The sequence below is a fragment of the Ammospiza caudacuta genome, chromosome 7 (assembly GCF_027887145.1).
Source record: "Ammospiza caudacuta isolate bAmmCau1 chromosome 7, bAmmCau1.pri, whole genome shotgun sequence".
NCBI classification, from domain to species: domain Eukaryota; kingdom Metazoa; phylum Chordata; class Aves; order Passeriformes; family Passerellidae; genus Ammospiza; species Ammospiza caudacuta.
Genome location: NC_080599.1, coordinates 10,693,604 through 10,716,628, shown reverse-complemented (window position 1 = coordinate 10,716,628; position 23,025 = coordinate 10,693,604). Strand labels below are relative to the sequence as shown.

Sequence of the window (23,025 nt, the reverse complement as noted above, 5' to 3'; positions counted from 1 at the left end):
GTTCATGCAACACATGCCCTCAGAGTCTACACAGTCATGCCCATGTGCCCAGAATAAAAACTCTATCACTGTTCTGCAAGGTGGCATGTTTGATGGTCTCTATGTCTGAGAGCAGGCCACTCAGTGTGAGGGAGTAGCATTGGTTTGCTTACTTAACAGGCACCCAAGATGGTCTGATTTTCCTAAATCTTTAGCTGCAGCCACCCAAGCTAGTCCAAATTGGGGGTGCTACCATCCAATACCTGGATTAAAGCTTGCAAAGCCATCTCTTTGATATCATCCAATACTTCTCTGAGGATACCTGCTGCTTGATCATCTGGTAGGCTGTGTTGTCCTTCTCCAGCTAGATGGTTGATTGTCAATTCCGCCCTTGCCTCATTATTAGCATACTCATTGCTATTAGCATAATAAACACTTCCATCCCTCTTCCCACAGGGTGTATTCTGTAAATGACAACAACATAATATATTTTAAATCATAGGTGCCAGAAGTTTGAAGCACCCTCAGGGTTCACATCGGTGACCTGAGCCATACGTGCTGCCGGAAGCCTGGAAAGCTGCAAGAGCGCTCACGAAAGAGGTATGAAAAGGTAAGCAGCATATCAGTTATCCGCCGCGTATCTAGAATGCCGAGGGATAAAGAGGATAGATTTGTTATTAGCCTACGGATACGCTGAAGAAACTTTCCTTAACCCACGTGAACTTTCGGAATGGAGAAAATCTGAGGATATACTGTGGGAAGCAGTGTTAGAAGATGATAAGTCAGCAAAGAAACCGAGCAAGCCATGGCGGGTGATATACAATACACTTCAGCATGTCTCTGAGTGCAAAGCAGCAGCTGCGGCTCGGGACGCCTGCGAGGCTGTGCTGCTCCGAACTCGGCATGGGCGCTCCGCCATGGGGAGCAGCCGCAGCGAGCGGCCGCCTGAAATGCTGCGCTGCAGCGGCGGCAGCCGTGGGGGGGTTCGCCCCGTCCGACACAAGCGCCGCGGGACCGGAGCGCTTCTTCCAGCGGGAGCGCTCTCCCTCCGCCCCGCAGCCGGCAAAAGCTTCAGTGTGAGACCTAACAGCTTAATAAATGTGACTCTTGTCAACAAAAGAAAGATTCCTACTGCAATTAAGAAGCCAGTGATAATAAACAAAGGACACCAAGGACCATTATGGTCAAGACGTTTTTCACCTAAGTTAAAAGGACTTTTTGTTTTTCCTAGCAGAGACTGTAAAAGAGACTTTAAATATCAGAAGCTGTTATGGTTTGGGCCTGGCAAAGCCAGAGCCCCCATGAGTACACCTTCTCCCCGGTGTCTGCTGTGAGATGTGACCAGGAATAAGCAAAGCAGGCTCCAAACTTAAACATAAAGAAAATTTTATTAACTAAGCTACACACAAACAATTACTAAACTACACAAGAAAGAAAGAAAGAAAGAAAGAAAGAAAGAAAGAAAGAAAGAAAGAAAGAAAGAAAGAAAGAAAGAAAGAAAGAAAGAAAGAAAGAGGAAAAAAAAAAAAAACCAAGAGGAAAATGAAAACCTCACAAAAAAAACAGTCTCCCCCCTAAATTCCCAATACAATACATCCTCCAAAATCACCAATTCTAGGTCCAACACCACCCTTTAGATTGCTCAAACTTTCAGCTCCTCAAGAGAGGGAGTCCTTCCATGTGTCGTGGTGGCCTCTTCCGTCCTTGTTCCGGTGCTCTCACCAGCGAACAGGGATCAGGACTGCTTCCAGGGATGTCTTTTTAAGGATGCTTTGTCCAGTTCCAGAAAAGCACAGTATCTCACCTTCTCACCTTTGGGACATCTATCCCCCCCATATTTTATATACCCCCTGAGGCCGAGGGGTACCCACACTGAATCTTCTTTGGCACTGGGACATTTCTCCCCCTGGACTCAGTCTCTGTATCACACGGAAACATGGCTCTGTCCATGGCTACACGAAAGAGTCCAGCATAAAATGCCACTCCATCTTCTCCATTCTTTCAACATCTCTCACTCTCTCTCTCTCTGGTCCAGACCTCCATCACTCGTTCATTTCCTTTGTCCTCCTCCACTCTTATCACTCATCTAGGAAGGGTTAATGTTCTGTAAGGTTTTTCATTGTCCAAAAAGGGTTAAAAAACTCCTCCAGGTGGCTGGACTCCTGGCTGCACCCCCCTCATCTCCTCAGCCGAGCTGCCTGCTGCCAGCACATATTTACTGAATTTCAAGGTAACACAGGCTGCACTCTCTCTCTCTCTCTGTCTCCAAAGGGGGGGGGGGGGGGGGGGGGAATGGCTGCCCAATGTCTCTTGTTGCTCTCCACCCTTTCATCCTCCAAGGCCTCCTTACTCCCATCTCTGTCCAGGCCCAGGCCTACCGCATGGCTGCCCCTCCCCCGCCCAGCGGCAGTGGCTGAACAGGGGAGAGCTCCGACCTGCGTCCCTCGAAGTCCCAAGAGAGCCTCCCAGGGCCGAAGCTCTGCTTTTTAACCCCTGGGTGTTCTCGGAGGTGTATCCTAAAACCCACTGGCTATACCAGGTGCCAATATCAAAATCCAAGCACCCATTGGTTTGACCACAACATCCCAGAATTCCCACTTCTTCCTGGTCAAACCACCACAGAAGCCCAACTAACTCAGTCAGTAGAACATTAAACTCTGAAATTATATTTTGAAAAAATTTAAAAATGTTAAAAATGTGTTAAAGTGGTTGTAGAAGTAAGATGTAATGAGTGTGTTTTTTGTATTTTTTAAGCTTTGTTTAGATGCGATAAAAGTAAAAGCAAGCACTGAATTTAAAAGAATTTTTCCACAGGTATACCTTGAACAAACTTCTTATGTTTTAGTGCATTCAAGTATAAAAATGCTGCAGCAAATACATGAAGAAACTTGTTTTAGTTTAGTATTTTAGAATCAGGCCTGTAAGTAAGTTATAGTAAATGCTATATTTTATTTCTATAGTAAGTATTATCCGTTGCTAAGTAGTTTAAGTTCAATTATCTATTAAGTGCCATCAAATGTTAAATACTGTTAAGGTTTAGTTTTGTTAAGTTTATCTCCTGTTAAGTTTAAGTGTTATTAAGTTTAAGTAAAGCTAGATTCTGTTTAAATTATATTAGGTTTAAGTTATGCAGAATTTAAAGTCAGTTAAGTTTTGTTAAAGTTTTGTTAGATTTAAGTGATTTTACATGTAAGTTCTGTTGATTTAAAAATTTGTTAAGTTTAAGTAAAGATAAGTTTAAGTAATGTTAAGTTCTATTAAGTTTAAATGTTTTAAGTTTAAGTATTTTAAGTCTAGGTACTATTAAGTTTAAGTGATGTTAGATAGATTTATCCTTTCACGATAGGCGTTTATTTTTATGACTTGTGTGTAAAGTGTTGTTGTGAACATCAGAGAAACTCCAGTTAAAAAAGGACAATCAGAAGCATTTGTAAGTAGAGCCATTCCTGTTTGAAGAATATCTGCTGTTTGAGAATAGAAAGCAAACTGACCAGACAATTGACACGGGTGAAACCTGCACACATGTTACTCCTTTAGCTTATTTTTTAAGTTGTATTAGCACACCTGAGTTTTGTTTGAGCCTTGTAGCACATAGAATTTTTTTTTGTATCTGTCGTATAGCATATCCTATAAATAGTGATAGCCTTTTTGGTTTGTCTTGCTAGCTTAGATCCCTTGTAAGAGAGAAACCTTGCTAGCTGAGAATATTGTTTAGTTGTTAGAATTGCCGATTTTTGTGTTGCAAAGAGTGTGACACAGTTAGCCCATAGAACTTAATTTCTTCTAAAAAAATAAAAACGGGAGATGTTGGGAATTTAGCTGCTAGAGAATGGAAAAGTACAAGACCGTGGCTAATTCCAAGTCTGCACTTGTGAGATAGCTTGTCCTTGGGCCTAGCTGTAGTATAATAACAAATAGTGAAAGAGACATGAGAAAAGAGAGATGTAACCCCTAAGGAATGAGGAAGAGTTCATGGTATAGTTTAACCAATAGATTGCTTGGCTTACAGAATATTCATAAGCTTATTATTTGCTGTATAAGTGTTTGATACTTTCTTCAATAAACCGGACCTGTGATGAACCACCTGGTGTCCTGGTCCCCTTCCTACGACAGATTTGGGGCTGAGTCCAGGAGCCTTAGGCACTGAGAGAAGGATGAAGAAGCTGCTCAAGAAGTCAGAAGCAAAACTCCAAGTGCCTTGGAGCATCACTGGGCCCCACTGAGGGCAGGGAGTGCCAAAGGCTCCCCAGGGACTGCTGACAGCAGATCCTTGAGGCCAGGATTGCAGGGAGCCCAAGGTTCTGAGCAGGGAACTGCAATGCTGAGCAAGGCCTGGGCTGGTTGGGGGAAGCAGAAAGGCCAAGCCCTGAGCCCAGCCTGGGACAGCAGGGCCTGTCCCTCATGGTTTGGGGCTGTTTGTGGGCCAGGGGGATGTGAGGGACAGCAAGGACAAATGTCATAAACCTGTGTGACACTGCAGATCGCTATGGAACCAAGGGGCCAGTGGGACACTGTGAGGACTCATGGAAGCAAGAGGCCACTGTGAGCCTGCAGGGCTGGAACACCCCAAAACACTGAAATGCTGGGGGCAACCAAAGCTTCCTTGACTTGAGTTTGGTGCACAGGAGAAACATCAACCATGGGCAGATGCAAAGAACATTCTTGGTAGGAAGGGACCCACGAGGACCATCAAGTCCAGCTCTTAAGTGAATGGCCCACACAGGGATTGAACCCACGGCCTCAATGATACCAGCACCATGCTCTAATCAACTGAGCTAAGAGGTCAAAATGACACCAGATTTTAGTGGCAAAATATGGACAGTCAAGGAAATTTGGCAAAGGGTTTAACCTAAAAACCTTTAACCCTTAAGATGCTTAGTTACCCAAAAATGTTCCAGGTAAGTAGGATTAGAAGGAGAAGAAATAGAGAACATCAAAAAGACAGAATATCTATAGAAAGACACTCACATATGTGCCATCTGCTTGGGCTCCAGCTTCACCAATGGAAGAACCCCTGGAGAAGGCAAGATCCAGACCATGGGCTGGTCTTGTGCTCTGGCTTTTAACACCCTGGGCCTTCATGGGCCCGCCCCTGGGGTGGGACTGCCAGTTGCTTGTCCAATCAGTCAGGCTAGGCACCAGCTGTTACTGTGTGATTGATTGACAGCTTAGCCAATCAGAGTGGGGTTGGCAGCTCTGCAGGGCCCGGACAAGGGGCGGGGCTCTGTCCCACCATGAACCAAAGCCTGACCTGGCCCTGGCCACAGACGGGTATTCCAAACATCCCAAGGTATATCGGGACATCGATCTCATCCAGCCTATGACAGCGACCCGAGTGACAATATGGAATCTCATGGAGCCATGAGTCACTTGTGACAATGCGGGTCCAAGGACACTACGGAACCTTATGGAATCAAGGAGATCATTGTGCAACTCAGGGGCCCTATGGGCGCAAGGGTCAGTAATCAAACACTGGGGTCCATAGAAACAAGGAGCTATTGTGACACAGCGGGGCCGCATGGAGCCAAGGGAACCCTGTGACTCTGTTGGGGCTCATGAAACCAAGAAGCCATTGTGACACTGCAAGACTTCGTGGAATCAAGGAGACCATTGTGACAGTGTGGGGAAGCATTTAAAAAAAGGGAACATGGAACAGGTTTGCCTGATTTGGCCTCCTGGGGACTGTGTGACAGGTCCCACTGAATTTGACATGCCAAGGGCCACTTCCCATTTGACTGTGAAGCACTGGGGCTCTGTGCTTTCCTTCCTGTGGAAAAGAACTCTCTTTCTTCTCTAGGCTCACATGGCCAAAATTAGGATTCTACCTCTAAAATTCCATATATTCAAGGGTTACTCTCCAAAAACATCTGCCAATACAGTCAAGTCTTGCCAGCCTTGGCCTCTGGTGACTGCCTCTCATCTGACCCTGCACCACTGGGGCTCATTTGTTTCCTTCCTATGGAGACCATTGTGACATTGCAGCGTGTTGTGGAGCCAAAGGGCATTGTTACACTGTAGGAACCTGTGGAACCAAGGGGATCATTGTGACACTGTGGGGTCTTGAGGAGCCATGGAGACCATTGAGACAACTCAGGAGCCTTGTGAAATGCAGGGCATCATAGTGACACTGCAGAGTACCATGGATGCAATGAACCCTTGTGACACTGTGGGGCCTCATGGAACCAAGGACATCATTGTGGGTCTGGTGGGCCGCATGGTCCCAAGGGGCCAGTGTGAAGCAGCGGGGCTTTGTGGAACCAAAGGGCCGTTGTGATCCTGCAGGGCATCGTGGATCCATGGAGAGCATTGCAAGGCCCCATGGAATCATGGAGACCATTGTGACACTGTGGGGCCCCATGGAACCAAAGGGCCATTGCGATCCTGCAGTGGCTTATGGAAGGAAGGGGCCATTGTGACAGTACAGGAACTTGTGGAACCAAGAGGATCATTGTTGCACTACTGAACCCCAATAGAACCAAGGGGCCATGGTGATAAAGAGGGGCTTCATGGGACCCAAAGACCATTAGGACACTGTGAAGCCTTGTGGAACCATATACACCATTAAGATCCTTAAGGACTTGTGTAACCAAGGGGCCATTATGACACCTGAGGGCATCATGGAAGCAAGGAGCCACTGTGACACTGCAGGGCCCTCTGGAAGCAAGGGAACATGAAATAGGTATGACTGCCTTGGTCTCCCAGGGGTCACCTGAGAGGTCTGGCTGACCTTGGAATGTGGAAGGCTACTCCCATTTGCCCCTGAAACACTGGGGCTCTGGGCTTTCCTTTTTATGGAAAAGAACTGTCCATTTTTTCCAGGCGTCCATGGTCAAAATTTGGATTCCACCTCCAAATTTCTGTGTATGGAAGGATTGCTGCCAGACAAAAGGTGCCAGGACAGACAGGTCTGGCTGGTCTTTAACTCCTTAGTGCCAGCATTCACCTATTTTCCAAATACTGGAAAGGGCTCTGGCTTTTCTTTGTATGGAAAAAATCATCCTTCTCCAGGCACAAATGTTCTAAATTAGGATTCCACATTCATAATTTTGAATATCCAAGGGTTGCTGCAAGCAAACCTGCCAGGACAGACAGGTCAGGCTTGCCTTGGCCTCTGGTGGTTGCCGTTCATCAGCAACCTGCTGAAACATGGGGGCTCTATGGCTTTCTTCCTATGGAGACCAATGTGACATTTGGGAGCCTTGTGAAATGAAGGAGCCATTGGAACACTAAAGCACTATGGATCCAAGGGACCATTGTGACACTGTGGAGCCTCGTGGAACCAAGGACATCGTTGTGGCTCTGTTGGGCTGCATGGTCCCAAGGGGCCAGTGCAAATCAGCAATGTGGGAGTTAGCCCAGCTGTAACTCAGAGTCAGCCAGATTTTACCCCAAAAGAACTGGGTGTGAGTTTCAAGTCCTAGGAATCATTCTTTTAACTTAGAGTGAGCTTGAGAAATCCCCCATAAGCCTTTAGTGTTGTTATGCTAAGTTGTCCAAGTTCTACTCCCCTATTGGTTTATTGGTTGCTTATTTCTTCTGTATGATTATTGTTCTAGTTTTCTAGCCCCAAGTTGTTGCTGCTTCCCCTTTGTCTCAGGTTTTAGGATCCTGCCCCTTGTAGTGTGCTGGATTTCTCCATGTTTATTATTTTTCACCCTGTTATTAAAGTTCCTTTTAAACAACTCCATTGATCCTGCTCCTTTTCATTTTTGCCACACTCACCCTGAACTCAATGATCCAGAGATGTTTGTCAGAGCCACCTTCATTGTGACATTTGGCGCCCAAACAGGGACCATGACATTCAGGGATCCCTGTGTCAGTCACGTCAGCTGGGGTTAGCTGATGGATAGGCCAGTGCTCCCTGGGATTTTGGATTGTGCCGGGCCTGGTGGATTCATCGTTGCTTCAAGGGACCTTGCCCAGGATCGGCAGGGACAACGATGGTTTCACCTGCATAGGATTGCAGGTGGGTTTGGGGAAATGCAAGATATTTATTGCCCATTTTGCCACTGTGTTTTTACAGTATGCACCCATGTCCCATAATTAATTTGAGGTGTTGTGGTGGCTCTTCTCCAAAAGGCAAAGAAAGAAAACTGGCCAGTCATATGTCCACAGTAGAAAGGAATGTATATGGATGCTTTACTTCTCACTGGTCATGATGAAATATTTTCAAAGAACGAATAAAAATCAATCATGAGGTGGATCATTTGTCGACGGAAGGAGACCAGGACATCAATTAGATCATCACAGGCCCAATGTTATTGATCAGTACAGCAGGTTAAATACAGTTCATAATGAGCTTCATACATATTGCAAAAGTTGAGCTCAGGATTGGTTAGTTACATATCAGCAACTACGCCTACTTCTGCATTCTTATGGTTCTACTTTTGATACTTTCTACATATTCTCAGGGAGAATCTCTCTTCCCTATCCTCATGTTGCGGCAAGGGCATTCTGTGCTTGCCTGTCATTGGTCACCGACTGCTGACTTCTCCTTTCAGCTTACTGACTGCTGACTTCCCTCTCTCAGCTTGACCAGCGGCATTATGTCAGTATGGCCTTTCTCAGCTAACCAACAATTAATAAATCTCTCCACATTTCCCCCGTTTTCTTCTTGAGCAAGGAGATTGGTTTGCCATGTTTTTGCTATTGTACGACTGACCATGTTTTGAATACAATTAAAAATACAAGGCACAATAAGCAAAAACAGTAAAATTACACCCAGAAGTCCTATAGCATAGATCACAAGGTTCCTCAGCCATGGTCCAAGTCCTAAGCCTTTAAGCCATTCGTCAATTCCTAAACCTTCTTCTTCCTTAAGTTTGTGAAGTCCCTGTTGCAGTTCTTTTATCTTAGTGTGAATGGACACCGAATGATCAGACAGTTTCATGCAACACATTCCCTCAAACTCTTCACATCCATGCCCTTGTGCTAAGAGCAAAAAATCTACAGCAGCTCTATTTTGCAAAACAGCATGGTTAACACTGTGCACATCTGCCGTTAGCATATCTAGAATTTGTGATGTTTTATTCAGCTCATCCTTTTCCCAGCATCCTAATTGTTTTGCTAAATTCATGGCTTTATTGGCAGATCCTCCTGGCAAGATAGTCTAAATCACCACTTGTTTGAATGTACCCCAAAACTGTGGATCTCCTATCTGGCTGCAGTCTAAGTCATGTATGCTACGTCTTTTCCTGTTTGAATTTTGACTCAGCTGCATTAGCAAGGATACATTAGGGTGAAACAATGACAATTTTCCCAAAAAACAAGGTCCACCCTGTGGTTTAGCTGGTATACCATTCCACGCCCTGTCTCCACAAATCAAAAATATTCCTGTGGGTAATTTCATTGGTGTTGTGATATTTGTGCCGTTACATTGACTGTAATGCTGCAGAGAGAATTCACTCACATTCAGGGGTGAATCTAGGGTGGCCCATGTTTCTTTAGGTTGGTTTAAATTCTGAGCCCCCGAAAATTTGAAGCTAAACCATCCGCCAGCTGTAGTGTTAGACATACTGGCGTTTGTACTTCCAAAAAGATCCAATTCCTCAGGAGGAGAATGCAAAGAGGTGTTAAGTGATTGGATTAGTAAGCATTGACGATAGCCATCACTCTGACCTGCAGTATACCCTTGTTGCACTGGCAATGTGATGTTTGACATGTTAGACATACATAAGGTTTGGTTGTTTATCAAACTGCAAAATTCTCCAGGAGACCATACCAGAAGTCCCACCAGGCATGTTCAAAATGGGTTAGTGACTCCTCCAAGACTAAGACAAAGTGATGATTGGTTAGTTTGATTAGCAAGTGTCACCCATAAATTTTCTCTTGGTTGACTAAAGTGTGCTATTCCTACTGCTTCACTTGCTACAGCATTGAGCAATATAACAAGAACAAACCTCATTTTTCTTTCTGCTTGCTTTGTTTTTCCTTTCTTCGTTGTCTTTTCCCTGGTTTGCTAGATTGTCTATTGTAAGGCTGAGTCAATTTTTGAATATACTGATCTAATTCCAAATCAGCATCCTTGCTTACAGGTATAGCATGAGGTAAGTTTGAAGGCAAATCAGCTTTACAGCGAGCTGCTATGATGCATGAGGCTTTATTAATTTCAAATATTCTAAGGTTTTCCTGCAACTTCCACCTAAGATATGCTATAACCACTTGTTCTGCACTCTCAAGAAGCTGTAATCCTGTCCGTCCTGGCAGGCCAGTACTTTGTTCAAGAGCTCTAACCCAGAAAAAATTTCGAATCCACCTTCCAGAACAAGGTGCACACCATAAATATCCTATTGACATCTGTGAATACCAATAAACCTGATTACAATCTGCACAATGCAAAGCTATCCATGCATAGCACTTATCATTATCCCTTTTGCAAACATAACAAGGAAGTGAATATAAGTAAGGACCAGTATAAAAGTCTGGTTCTTCAACCCAATGCAACCAATTCAATGGTGGTGATTGCAAAGCCTCTTCAGCTTTTTTACTATATGAGGCTAATAGTTCAAGCTCTTTCTTTAATACAAGGCGTATCTTATTTCGTAATCGTAGTTCTTGCTCATTATCTTCTTCAACAACTATATCCTCCCGAGGGTCCCACAACTGTAAAATTGTCCTAATCATAGAAAATTAATTAGCAATCACTGATATCCTTACTGAAATGAGACCGTTCCCTTTTTGCCTTCTTTTTCTTATCTGTCTTCAATCTTGCTGCTCCTGATTTTACTGGTCCTGCCACTTGCAAACTCAATTTTTGCAACTTGTCAATGCAGCAATCTAATGCTCTATCAGGATCCCCTTTGAAGGGTCCTACAATTGAATGCTGTGTTAAAGGCACTAATTTCCTACACCTTATAGAAACTATACGTGATTTACTTTGAACCTTAATTCTATTCACAATACATTGTACCTCCCATCGATAATAAGCAAGAATTTTCTGTTCAGGAGACTCATAAAGATTTAAAGCTATATATGCATTTTGCCCTGTTTGTCTCTTCAATTCATCTTGCCAGCTTTTACCCCACGTGTGCTCGTGCTCACAAGTGTGACACCACAAATCTCGTAATAATGATTGTTCTATCCAAAAACTTCTATCACAACCCCCACAACGTAGGGCTATCCAGGCAGCACAATGTGGATTGTGACAGTCAAGGCAATGTTCTTTCGCTGGATTTGTTAAGCGAAAAGTTGATAATGAGTCAATAAAACCAGTCAACTCCTGGGCTGTCCGGTAGTGATGTGTCAGTGCTCTGTCCACCGCTTTCGAGTACCCCTTCAATTGTAACAGTAGTGGTTGTAGGACTAGATGCAGTTTCTTCCCCAGTCGCTCCTTGTCCTCCTCCGTAAGGCGATCCACCAGAGGCTGCATCAAAAACAGGTTTAGTCCACTTAGCAGGCACCCACAAAGGCCCTGTAGGTGAGGAAACACAAAGATATCCCCGACCCCAATATAATACTTTTGCAGGTTTTTCCCATAATCCTGTACTCGGGTTCTTATACTTAAGCCAGACCTCTGTTTCCTTAGTATTTACCTGACCTCGGATGATGTTTCATTGCAGGAGGGGTATCGTCTTCCCCAAAAATACATAAATGATTAATCACATACAAAACCTTAGCAAAACATGCTTGTGTTTGATGATGGAAATAGAGGCCAATGTTGAGGCCACGCTTCTGGAGAAATGATGCTGGTATCTGCTCCTGTATCCAATAATCCATAAAGGGTTATGCTTTGATGCCCATAAGTGATTTCAACTTTTTGCTTTGGTCTATTTTGTAAATCCACAGTCAAAAGTGTAACACCAGTAGAGCCAAAACCTTTTTCATTCCGTGTTTGCTCAGTAAAAGATTGTATTCCTGATGTCATTTGTGATAGTGATACCAATTGTGCGATGCGTTGTCCTTTTGTAATTTTAATCGGAGGATAAAGGGTGTAAACCATGATTTGTATTTCCCCTCTATAATCCACATCAATAACACCAGTCAAAACAAATAATCCCAACATAGTTGTAGAAGAACGTCCCAGCAATAATGCTCTACATGTTTGTCCATTTAATATAAGAGGGCCCTTTACTCCAGTGGGTATCCTCTCAGGCCTGTTCGTCATTAGTGTGACGTCTGCTGCTGCTGATAAATCCAATCCGAGGCTCCCTGTTGTTGCGGGTTGCAGACAGGAGGTGGCAGCGAAGTTACGGCAGCAGCTGGTGTCTCCGATGTCACGGCGGCAACTTGTGTCTGTCCCTCATTGCCGCATCGGTAACACTTGATGAATGTCTTGAGCCTCTTTGCGTGAATGCCAGTCAGCTGCTTCGGAGAGGAGCAAGAGCAGCTAACACCTGATTCTGAGTAGACTCTGCTTGCTTTTGTAACCCTAATCCTAATTCCTTTAAAACTTCTGCTATAAATGCCTGTGAAGCTGTTGGCATTAATGCCATTCACTTTGATGCCTCCTCAATGGTCCAATTTGCCCCTAAAGTAGCTAACACTCTTTGTGTTGCTGGATTGCTATTTTGCAAAGCACACTGCTTCAATAGCGCCCTGCAACACCAGCCTGATCTATAGCAGTAGCTGTTCTATCGATAAAATTTCCAAATGATTCCTCTCTACCTTTTTTATTGCCCATATAAGCCAGTAACCCTCCTGGCTCTTTAACCATATCTATTGCAGCATGCACTAACCGCATAGACTAAGTTTATCTGCTCCTGGTATCATCTGTGCTTCTGTACGTAAAAATGCCCCTAAGCCCATAAGCTCCTCTACTGTTACTCCATGTAATGGATCTCCCTGGGCTCGTTGTACAGCAACTGACTCATAAACCAGAGCTTGCCAATGTGCATTAAACAATAACTGCTGATGCTGAGTGAATATCAACCGAACTATTCCTCTTAAATCATTAGGACATAAAACCTGAGTATTAAAAAGATAATCTAGCATTTGCCTAACAGGTTCACTTTTTACTCCAAACTGACTAACCGTAGAACGTAGCTAAGTTAACAGCTTCCAATCTAAGGGAGTATATTCCGCTATATTATGCGTAAGGTTCCCCTGTGCATCATACTGTGGTGTGTATGTGACCAGGCATGCAAGACTAGAAGCTATTTCCACCGCCTCACCATCCCCCATTTGCATTACTTCTTTTGCCAAAGCATCCCCAGCTTCCCTCCTCTGTTTAGCCATCTCCCCCCATGGATCACTGTGTGTCCCTGGGATGGCATCTGACTCTTTAAGGGTGCTATGCTGCTGGCGCTTCGGTACAGACACCGAGCTTTCGCACGGGGAAGGCAGTGGAGCAGGAGCTGGCTCGCGTGGGGGAAGCAGCCCCCCCGCTGAAGCTGTAACCAGAGCCGGCTCACTCGGGGGAAGCGGCGGAGGCAAAGCTGGCGGCGGAGGCAAAGCTGGCTTGCTCCCACCCCCACCATCCGACCCGCCTGAAGTTGGTGGCGGAGGCAAAGCTGGTTTGCTCTTACTTCCACCATTCGACTCGCCCTCCCCCTCTGACAGAAAAGGTGCAGATGGTTCCACTGTGCCTATAGGGAAATCCTCCACACCATTTTGCTGGCGACCCTTAGGCATATGTATCTTAGTTACAGAACGTGCCAGGGGATCATCCTCATGACCATACCCTATATTCCTCTTATGAGCATCTGTCGCCCTTTCTGCTGCCTTTCTCTCAGAGACCTGCTGAAGTAACATGTTATACGCCACCCGCCATAACTTCCCTAATTTCTTTGCTGACTTATCATCATCTAACACTGTATCCCACGGTATTTCCCCAAACTTCTTCCACTCTGCTAGCTCATGAACTGTATGCGGGTTAGCAAAGATACCTTTAGCATGGCCATAGGCTAATAACCCTGGTAATTCCTTTTTAAAATCTATCCCTTTTATTCCTCGCCATTCTAAATACGCGGCGAATAAATCATATGACGCTTGCCTATCCATATCTATTAATCAGCGTGCGCTGTTTCAGCTCTCCAGGCTCCTGCGACACGTATTGGCTTGATTCACCATTGTGGTCCTCAAGGGTGCTTCAAATTCTGGCACCGTCCCGGCTGCAAGGACCCAAACCCAACTTCCTCGACCGTGGCGTAATCCCCTTTTTCTTTTAATCCGAGAAAAAAGGACAGAGATTCGGCGTTGCCCACATTCTCCACCATTTGTCGACGGAAGGACACCAGGACATCAATTAGATCATCACAGGCCCAATTTTATTGATCAGTACAGCAGGTTAAATACAGTTCATAATGAGCTTCATACATATTGCAAAAGTTGAGCTCAGGATTGGTTAGTTACATATCAGCACCTACGCCTACTTCTGCATTCTTACGGTTCTACTTTTGATACTTTCTACATATTCTCAGGGAGAATCTCTCTTCCCTATCCTCATGTTGCAGCAAGGGCATTCTGTCCTTACCTGTCATTGGTCACTGACTGCTGACTTCTCCTTTCAGCTTACTGACTGCTGACTTCCCTCTCTCAGCTTAACCAGCTGCATTATGTCAGTATGGCCTTTCTCAGCTAACCAACAATTAATAAATCTGTCCACAATCATTAAAATATTTCCTGACACCTCTGGTTTCGAAATCCATACCACTGAATTTTGAGACTAAGTGGAAGGTAAATTGTACAACCTTTTGATCAAAAGGGACTCCATTGCATCCCACATACTCCCCATCATCCACACCACCCTTTAGACCCTTCACCAGCCAGCAGCGTGTTGAAAACTAAATCCATTGCTCACTCTTAACTCAGGACCTCGCCCCAAACCTGCCCTTATCAGACTTTCCACGATGGTCCAAGATGGTGATGGCCATGCTCTCTTGGAGTATCATGTCCTGGACAGTTAAGATGGAAGGAGCCTGAACGTGGCTCGAGAGCCCAATCATCCTCCCTCCATTTTGGCTTCTCCATTTCCTGCTACCACAACCTTCTCTTCCGCCCTGAACGAACCTCCAGACTCCATCCCCACAACTGTGGGTCACACCCCCACTGTCAATCATTCCACCTCCACCCTGGGACATGCCTCCAGAATGCCAGTCCAGGGGTATGCCATCCTAAATCAAGGCCCTTCCTCCCCAACACCTGACAAAATGGCAGTGCCCTTTGCCTCACCCTCCAGCAACAATATGACCCCATGGTCAAAGATACTAAGCCCGACTGTCGCACTATTTCTAATCCAAATGTTTCTCCCCCAAGTTTTTCTTCCTCCTTAGAAAATAGTTAGGATTCCCCAGAGCCACCTTTCCCCTCAACCCCAGAAGGTCCCTAGGAAAGGATTTGGAAGGAAGCAGTTAAGGAAGGAGACTGGCAAATAGTCTCAAAACTCCTTGTTGCCCCGGTATGTTATGAAAGAAGGGGGCAGAATCCCAGGTATCAGCCATTGGTTTGAGAGGAAATCAAGGATCTGTGTAGGGCAGCTAAAGACCATAGGAGGGACTTCCCTTGTTTTAATGGCCTATTGAGGGCCATGTTTACAGCACATGTCTTAACTTCCTATGATTTAAAATGTATTATGAACATGTTGTTGTCACCTACAGAATACAACCTGTGGGAAGGGGGATGGAAGTGTTTACTACATCAATTAATAGCGACTATGCTAATAATGAGGCAAGAGCAGAATCAACCATCTAGCTGGAGAAGGACAACACAGCCTACCAGATGACCAAGCAGCAGGTATCCCTAGAGAAGTATTGAATGATATCAAAGAGATGGCTTTGCAAGTTTTAATCCAGGTATTGGATGGTAGCATCCCCAGTGTGGACTACCTTGGGTGGCTGCAGCAAAAGCTTTAGGACAATTAGACCATCTTGGGTGCCTGTTAAGTAAGCAAACCAATGCTACCTCCCTCACACTGAGTGGGCTGCTCTCAGACATAGAGACCATCAGACATGCCACCTTGCAGAACAGTGACAGAGTTTTTACTCTGGGCACATGGGCATGGCTGTGTAGACTCTGAGGGCATGTGTTGCATGAACCTCTCCATCCACAGGGGGTCAACCCACAAAAGCATTCAGGTACTTGAAGGATTCAAGAAGCTTCAAGTGGAAAAAAAAGACTGGTTCAATAAACTCTCTCCAGTCCAAGGGACTAAAGGGTTTGATGATGTCTAGCTAAAACAGGACTATTAATTCTCCTAGTGATTGTTTTTGTATTGTTAATTTTCCCATGATTGTTTGAATGCTTTTAGAAAGTCTTACAAAATTCTTTGTAAAACAGAAAGGGGAAAGATACCCAACACAGGCTCCTCATGGACTCCTTGGAGGAGAGAATTGGAGGCCAGGATGGCACAAAAACCTCTCAGAGACTCAGTGAGGAAAGGAAAATCCTTAAAAGTACCTAAAAGTATTCTTAAATCCATAAAGTACCTTAAAAACCTTGAGTATCTCAAAGTGTTAATGAGCCCTGCTAAGTTTCAGTACAAAGCTCTCAAGGGACTCATTAAAGCAGATAATTGGGGCCATGATTGCACAAACGTCTCACAGAGTCTGTATCAAAAGAGAAACACCAAGTACCTTCAAATAACTGAAGTACCTTGAAGCATAAATGAGACCACTGAGTGTTGTTACTGACAAAGACTCTCCAGGGAATAATTAAAGCAGATAATTGGAGGCCATGATTGCACAAACCTCTCAGAGACTCCAAGGCAAAAGCAAAATGCGAAATCCTTTCAAAAACCTGCAGAGAGGCTCCTGGCACAGAGGCAGCTCCTGGCAAGGGCAGCGCTGCAGAGAGACAGCTCTGCCCAGGAGCAGCTCCTGTGCACAGCCCAACAGGGCGGGGGCACTGCCTGGAGCCACCCCGGGCACAGGCACAGGGCACAGAGGGGTTAAACTCAGCCTGGGCTGGGAGCACAGAGCAGAGCTCACTCAGGGCTCACTAGAGCAGAAATCAGCCCAGGTTTGAAGCAGTCATTCCCTGGCTGTGGGAAGAGAAGCTGCCGTTCCTGCAGGGATCTCCTGGAGCTGGCACATCCCACAGGTTTGAGGACCTTTCAGGAGGACTCTCAGAGCTGCTCCAGGGCAGGGCTGTGGCCCCAGGGCAGGGCTTTCCCTGCTGCCCCAGCCCAGGCACAGCCCAAGGCAGCTCCTGTTGCCAGGCTCTGCTGCAGGGCTGAGCAGCCAGGGCTGCAGCCAGGGGTGCCCAGGGCTGTCCTGCAGAGCAGGGTCCTGCAGCCCAGGGCGCTGTGCTGGGGCAGGGACTCTGCTGGCTTCCAGGGACAGCTCTCAGCCGGCCCTGGCAGCTGCTCCCGGCACAGGGGGGTAAAGCGGTGGGGCAAAGGAGCCACCCTGAGCTGGGCAGGGGCTGCTGCTGAGAGGGGCTGGATGGGGCAGGGCTGCTCCCAGCTCCAGACCTGCCTGGGCACAGCTCTGGAGGACACTTCCCAAAGAAGGTAAGCCTGGGATTGCTGGAAAGATCAGGAGCTTTCCCAAGAGTGTTTTCAATTTCCTGCTTGGAGAAGGATGGGAAAGTTGGGGTAGTGACAAAAAGATTTTTCCATTTTATAATTTTTTATATATTCATAGCTCTGTAAATTACTATCATATAGTTATGATACCATAACCTTTACTTAACTCTATTAAACTCTTAATTAACTATATTAAACTACAATTATATAACTTATATAACTTTAATCCTTCTTTAACTCTAGTTTGTTTTCTTATCTTTCTCTTAGATTTTAGAACACTAAGCTGACTGTCTTAATACATTCCTGGAATACTATATAGTCTTATTATCAGGAAGAGGACCTACAAGAACATTTTGTTTTTTCACCAGAATGTGAGCAGTCATAAGCAAAAAGTGAAGGCAAAGAAACCCTTGGACCTACTCCAATGGGTTGACCCAGGGGTGTGTAACTGGGGCACCTGAATCTCCTATTGGATGCTCCTGTTAAATATCCTAATTAATCAACCTCAATAAATCATTGAAATCAGGCCCTGGGTGTGCCCCATCCCCACTGGGACACCTGGAAGCTTCCAATTAATGTCTGGTTTTTACTTTACTGTTCTAACACTGTTGCAAGGGTTTCGTTTTATCTGTTTTGATTATAGACAACAGGGGAATGACAGAAGCAGAACAGGAATTGTAATCCCAGAATCCCAGGACATTCTGAGTTGAAAGGGACACACAGGATCATCAAAGGAATGTTTGAGCATTTACGGGGACTCCAGAACTGTAACTTTGGGTGGTCAGTCTCTCTGCTGGGAGCCTCCCAAAAGGCCACCAGCCACTCCTCAGCCCTGGACAGCAGCAGCATCACCTCTGCAGGGCCCAGCAGGGCTCTCCTGAGCTGCCCTTGCCCAGCTGCACACAAAGCCTGCCCCAGCCAGGACCCTGCACACAGGCAGGTTTCTGTAGGGCCCCGGCCAGGGCACACAGGCTGGGATGGGCTCTGTGAGTGCTGGCAGGGACAAGGCTCCTCTCAGGAGGGAATGTCCAGGCCCAGGGAGATGCTCAGGGAGGGAGAGAGTATTGCGGTGACTTGATGAGGGTTCCTCAGGGTGAGAGAGATAAAAGAGAATCTTGCTTCATGATCAGAAGGCTGGATTTATTGATTTATGATATATAATACATTATGACTATACTAAAAGGAATAGAGAGAGAAGTTGCAGAAGTTGCTAAGCTAAGAATAGAATAGAATAGAATAGAATCCAAAAACAAGAGAGCTCTCTGAGAATCTGTCCCCGAGCTTGGTCCTGTGATTGGCCCTTAATTCTAAACATGGAACATGAGCCAATCACAGGTGCACCTATTGCATTTCACATCAGCAGATAATAATTTTACATTTTTCTTCTGAGGCCTCAGCTTCCCAAAAGAGGAAAAATCCCAAAGAGAGGATTTTATGAAAAAATGTCTGTGACAAGAAAGGGCTGAAGAGAGCAGTGCTGGGGGCAGGACGGCACTGTTGTTGTGTGGGAGGTGCCAGGCACAGCTGGGCAGGGGAACACTGTCCTGAGTGCCCGGCTGTCTCTGCCCTGCCCTCTCAGGCACAGCACCACAACATCTTCTCTTGGTTCTGCCGTGCCCTGATATTGTCACTATTATTTGCTGCTCTCAGGGAGGCTCTGGCATTTGCAGCAGCTGAGTCAGGCACTGCCCTTGGCATTCCTGCCAGGCAGGGGTGTGTCCATGGGAATGGGGTGTCCAAGCTTCCCTGGCACCTGTGGGGCTGTGGGCAAAGCAGTCCATGGGAAAGGGGAATGAGCTGAGCCCCCTCCCTGAGATCCCATCATCGGCACAGCCAGGGATCTCCTTGCTGTGCCCTTCCAAGCTCTGAGCTGCTCTCCTGGGTGAAAATCTGTGCCAGAGCCTCTGGGAGTTCCCTGAATGTCTCACAGGGAAGGGCAGAGCTGCCAGAGCTGAGGAAATGCTGCTGAGTTTGCCAAGGGAGCCGTGAGTGTCCTTGGCACAAGGGGGAGTTGAGACCTTACCCAGACACCTTTAGAGAGGGTGAGACATTCAGGGATCCTCTGATCTGGGAAGGGGCTGGTTTATCCCAGGGTGACCTGGGAGTGTGACTGTGCTCTGATTGCAGACAAAGACTCCCCCCAGAGCAGGAAGGGGGGTGACTGAGTCCCAGCTGTAGGGACTGTCTACAGGGAATGGACCAGGTTTGGCTCCAAGCAGCCTCTCCTGACTTGTCACTGTCCTTTCTCCATGAACAGGTCCCCAGCAGCCTCAGCAAATGTCCAATAGCAGCTCCATCAGGCACTTCCTCCTGCTGGCATTGGCAGACACACGGCAGCTGCAGCTCCTGCACTTCTGCCTCTTGCTGGGCATCTCCCTGGCTGCCCTCCTGGGCAATGGCCTCATCATCAGCGCCGTAGCCTGCGGCCACCACCTGCACACGCCCATGTTCTTCTTCCTGCTCAACCTGGCCCTCAGCGACCTGGGCTCCATTTGCACCACTGTCCCCAAAGCCATGCACAATTCCCTCTGGGACACCAGGGACATCTCCTACACAGGATGTGCTGCACAGCTCTTTTTTTTTCTGTTCTTCATCTCAGCAGAGTTTTTCCTCCTGACCATAATGTGCTATGACCGCTACGTGTCCATCTGCAAACCCCTGCACTACGGGACCCTCCTGGGCAGCAGAGCCTGTGTTCACATGGCAGCAGCTGCCTGGGCCAGTGCCTTTCTCAATGCTCTGCTACTCATGGCCTATACATTTTCCTTGCCCCTGTGCCATGGTAATGCCCTGGGCCAGTTCTTCTGTGAAATCCCACAGATCCTCAAGCTCTCCTGCTCACAGTCCAAACTGAGAAAACTGGGGCTCATTGTTGGTAGTTCCTGTTTAGGTTTGGGTTGTTTTGTGTTCATTGTTTTCTCCTATGTGCAGATCTTCAGGGTTGTGCTGAGGATCCCCTCTGAGCAGGGACGGCACAAAGCCTTTTCCACCTGCCTCCCTCACCTGGCTGTGATCTCCATGTTCCTCAGCACTATTGTCTTTGCTCACTTGAAGCCCCCCTCAGTCTCGTCCCCATCCCTGGATCTGGCCCTTTCAGTTCTTTACTCGGTGGTGCCTCCAGCCCTGAACCCCCTCATCTACAGCCTGAGGAACCAGGAGCTCAAGGCTGCAGTGTGGAGACTGATGGCTGGATGAATTAAGGAACATTAAAATGCTGGCCAATTTCTGCCAATCACTTCTACTAAAAGACATCTTTCATACTTCTTGTTGCTTTGGTTGTGGTTTGTTCTTTTTTTCCTTTGTATTAGTTTTTCATATTGTCCACAAAGGAATGTCATTGTTTTTGCCATTTCTCATTTTGTTTCTCTCCAACTTCCCTGTGGCCAGAGACTGTCAATGAGGGGCCGCGCTCTTGTGGCTTTAAAGGAACTAAAGGATCTCCCAGCCAAGTTTTTTTGCATAGATGCCTTTTTGTTCCCTTCTCTTGAGCTGCAACAGCAATGTTTGTGTGCAGAGCTGGGGGCAGATCAGTGTTGGCACAGCAGCTCTGCTCCTGCTGGCCACACCATTCCTGATCCAGCCCAGGAGCCATTGGCCTTCTTGGCCACCTGGGCAGACTGCTGGCTCATGTCCAGCCTGCTGTCCATCACTCCCTGCAGGTCCCTTTCTGCCTGGCTGCTGTCCAGCCACTCTGTCCCCAGCCTGTAGTGCTGCAGGGGTTGTTGTGGCCAAAGTGCAGGACTCAGCACTTGGTCTTTTTAAACCTCACCTTGTTGGATTCACCCACTAGATCCACCTGTCCAGGTCCCTGTGCAGAGCCCTCCTATGCTCCCACAGAGTCAACACTCACACTCACCTTGGTGTCATCTGCAAAGATGTCCTTGGTTCCATGAGGCCTCTCATTGTCACAATGGCCTCCTTGTTACACCAGGCCCTGCACTGTCACACTGGCCTCCTGGGTTCCATAGGGCCCCAATATTTGACAATGGACTCCTTGGTTCCATGGGGCTTCACTGTGTTACAATGTTCTCATTGGTGCCACAGTTTCACAGTGGCCCCTTGGTTCCATGGGGCCCCAGAGTGTCACAATGGCCCCATGGTTGTTTTGCAGAGAAAAGAAGAAACCTCACAACTTTGTAAAAGTTGTAAAGCCCAGTATGCTTTTATTACAACGCGTGCTGGACACAAGTCCCCCAAAAAGGCATGCGTACCTCTGAAGACTTCAGGTCTTCTTTTATCCCTCTTCCAAATGCATATGCATACAGTTTCACAATAAGTTTATACATTTTCATTCTGCGTGACATTTAGCACCAGTTCTTCTTTATCAAAGGAATTTCTAAGTCAAGGGCAAATCAACCTTGTGGTCTTTTCTGTTTTTCTTTCTCTGTCTCCTTGCTGTCTTGGCATGCGAGTTTTTCCTTCAGCTTTGGCCTCACAGACTTTTCACCTTTCTTAGACACTTCACCTAATTCAGAATGGATCTTTACTCTGTCTCATTCCCCCCCTTTCCTAGGAAATAAGTAAATTCTTTTACTTAATTAAAACCTTCATGACAGTAAGTGTCTTTTAGTGCTTCACCATGTACATTTGACACAGAGGTTGGTACAGCCATTCATTGTAGCATTCTCCTGTCCCAAATTATCAATATAATAGATAATCCTAAGCTTATCCCAACTAATATTAGTAAAACTACAATGGAGTGGCACAACGTATTAAAGATTCCATTTGCAGTTGGTGACCACCCAAAGATCACATCTCACAGTGATGATCTATATTTTGTTTTATTCTTTGTAGAACTCTGTTTATCTTCTTTGTATCATGTTGGACAGTAATTAAGGTTTTCTTTCCGCTTCCTTGGATTCCTTTCAAGCCTTCCAATAGATCTTGGTGCTTAATTAATTGTTTTACCAAAGTAAGGTTCATCCCACTAGGGGTAGGTGGTAGTCTGTGATACATTGTGTAATTGGCTTACGAAAAATCAGACTCAATAATTTTAACAAAATTACAAATACAGAGATTAGAATGGTTTCTACTAGACAGAATAACATCATTGCTATCAATTTGTACAGCAGCACAAGCAGTTCTCAAGCATACACCCTTTTCCAGTATATACGAGCACAGTTCTCTGGTCAGTGACTGGATGAACTTCAAAGTGACAAATACTCTGTTCAGTGTCCAAACACACATCCTGAGCATTAATAGTATTGCTTTCACAAATGAATCCCATCTCTTCTCTAGTAATGCAGGATTCCAAGTTTACTGTCTGCCACTTTCCATTCATCTTTCGTGCCCACACTCTATGTTCTGGAGGATAGAGTATTGTTTTTTCATGGTTTAATCCTAGAGCAATGATGGGATGGATAACATAAACAGTGGCATTACGTATGGTAAGCACAAAGGCAGTTGCCACATTAGAAACGGGATCATAGGTGAAATTCACCATAGTCCGCCAGGATTCAAACTTCCTTTCAATATCAATTGCATTATCCCACACAATTTCTTGAATTTCAGCTGGAAAATTACCTTCACCCCATTTCCCATATGATCAGAGCTGCTGTTGCTTGTATCCATAACTGTTCTTGTATACAACTGAAAGCTAAAGACACATTATCTTGAACTATATGTTGCCTTCTGGAGCAAGGCAG

At 45.9% G+C, this 23,025-nt stretch overlaps 1 protein-coding gene across 1 annotated transcript; it reads left to right on the top strand.

Moving 5' to 3' along the window:
- Positions 1-19,657: 19,657 nt before the first annotated feature.
- LOC131560332 (olfactory receptor 14C36-like) lies at positions 19,658-20,575 on the top strand. Its single transcript, XM_058809012.1, has one exon. The coding sequence runs from the start codon at positions 19,658-19,660 to the stop codon at positions 20,573-20,575; it is 918 nt and encodes a 305-aa protein (XP_058664995.1).
- The last annotated feature ends 2,450 nt before the right edge of the window (positions 20,576-23,025 follow it).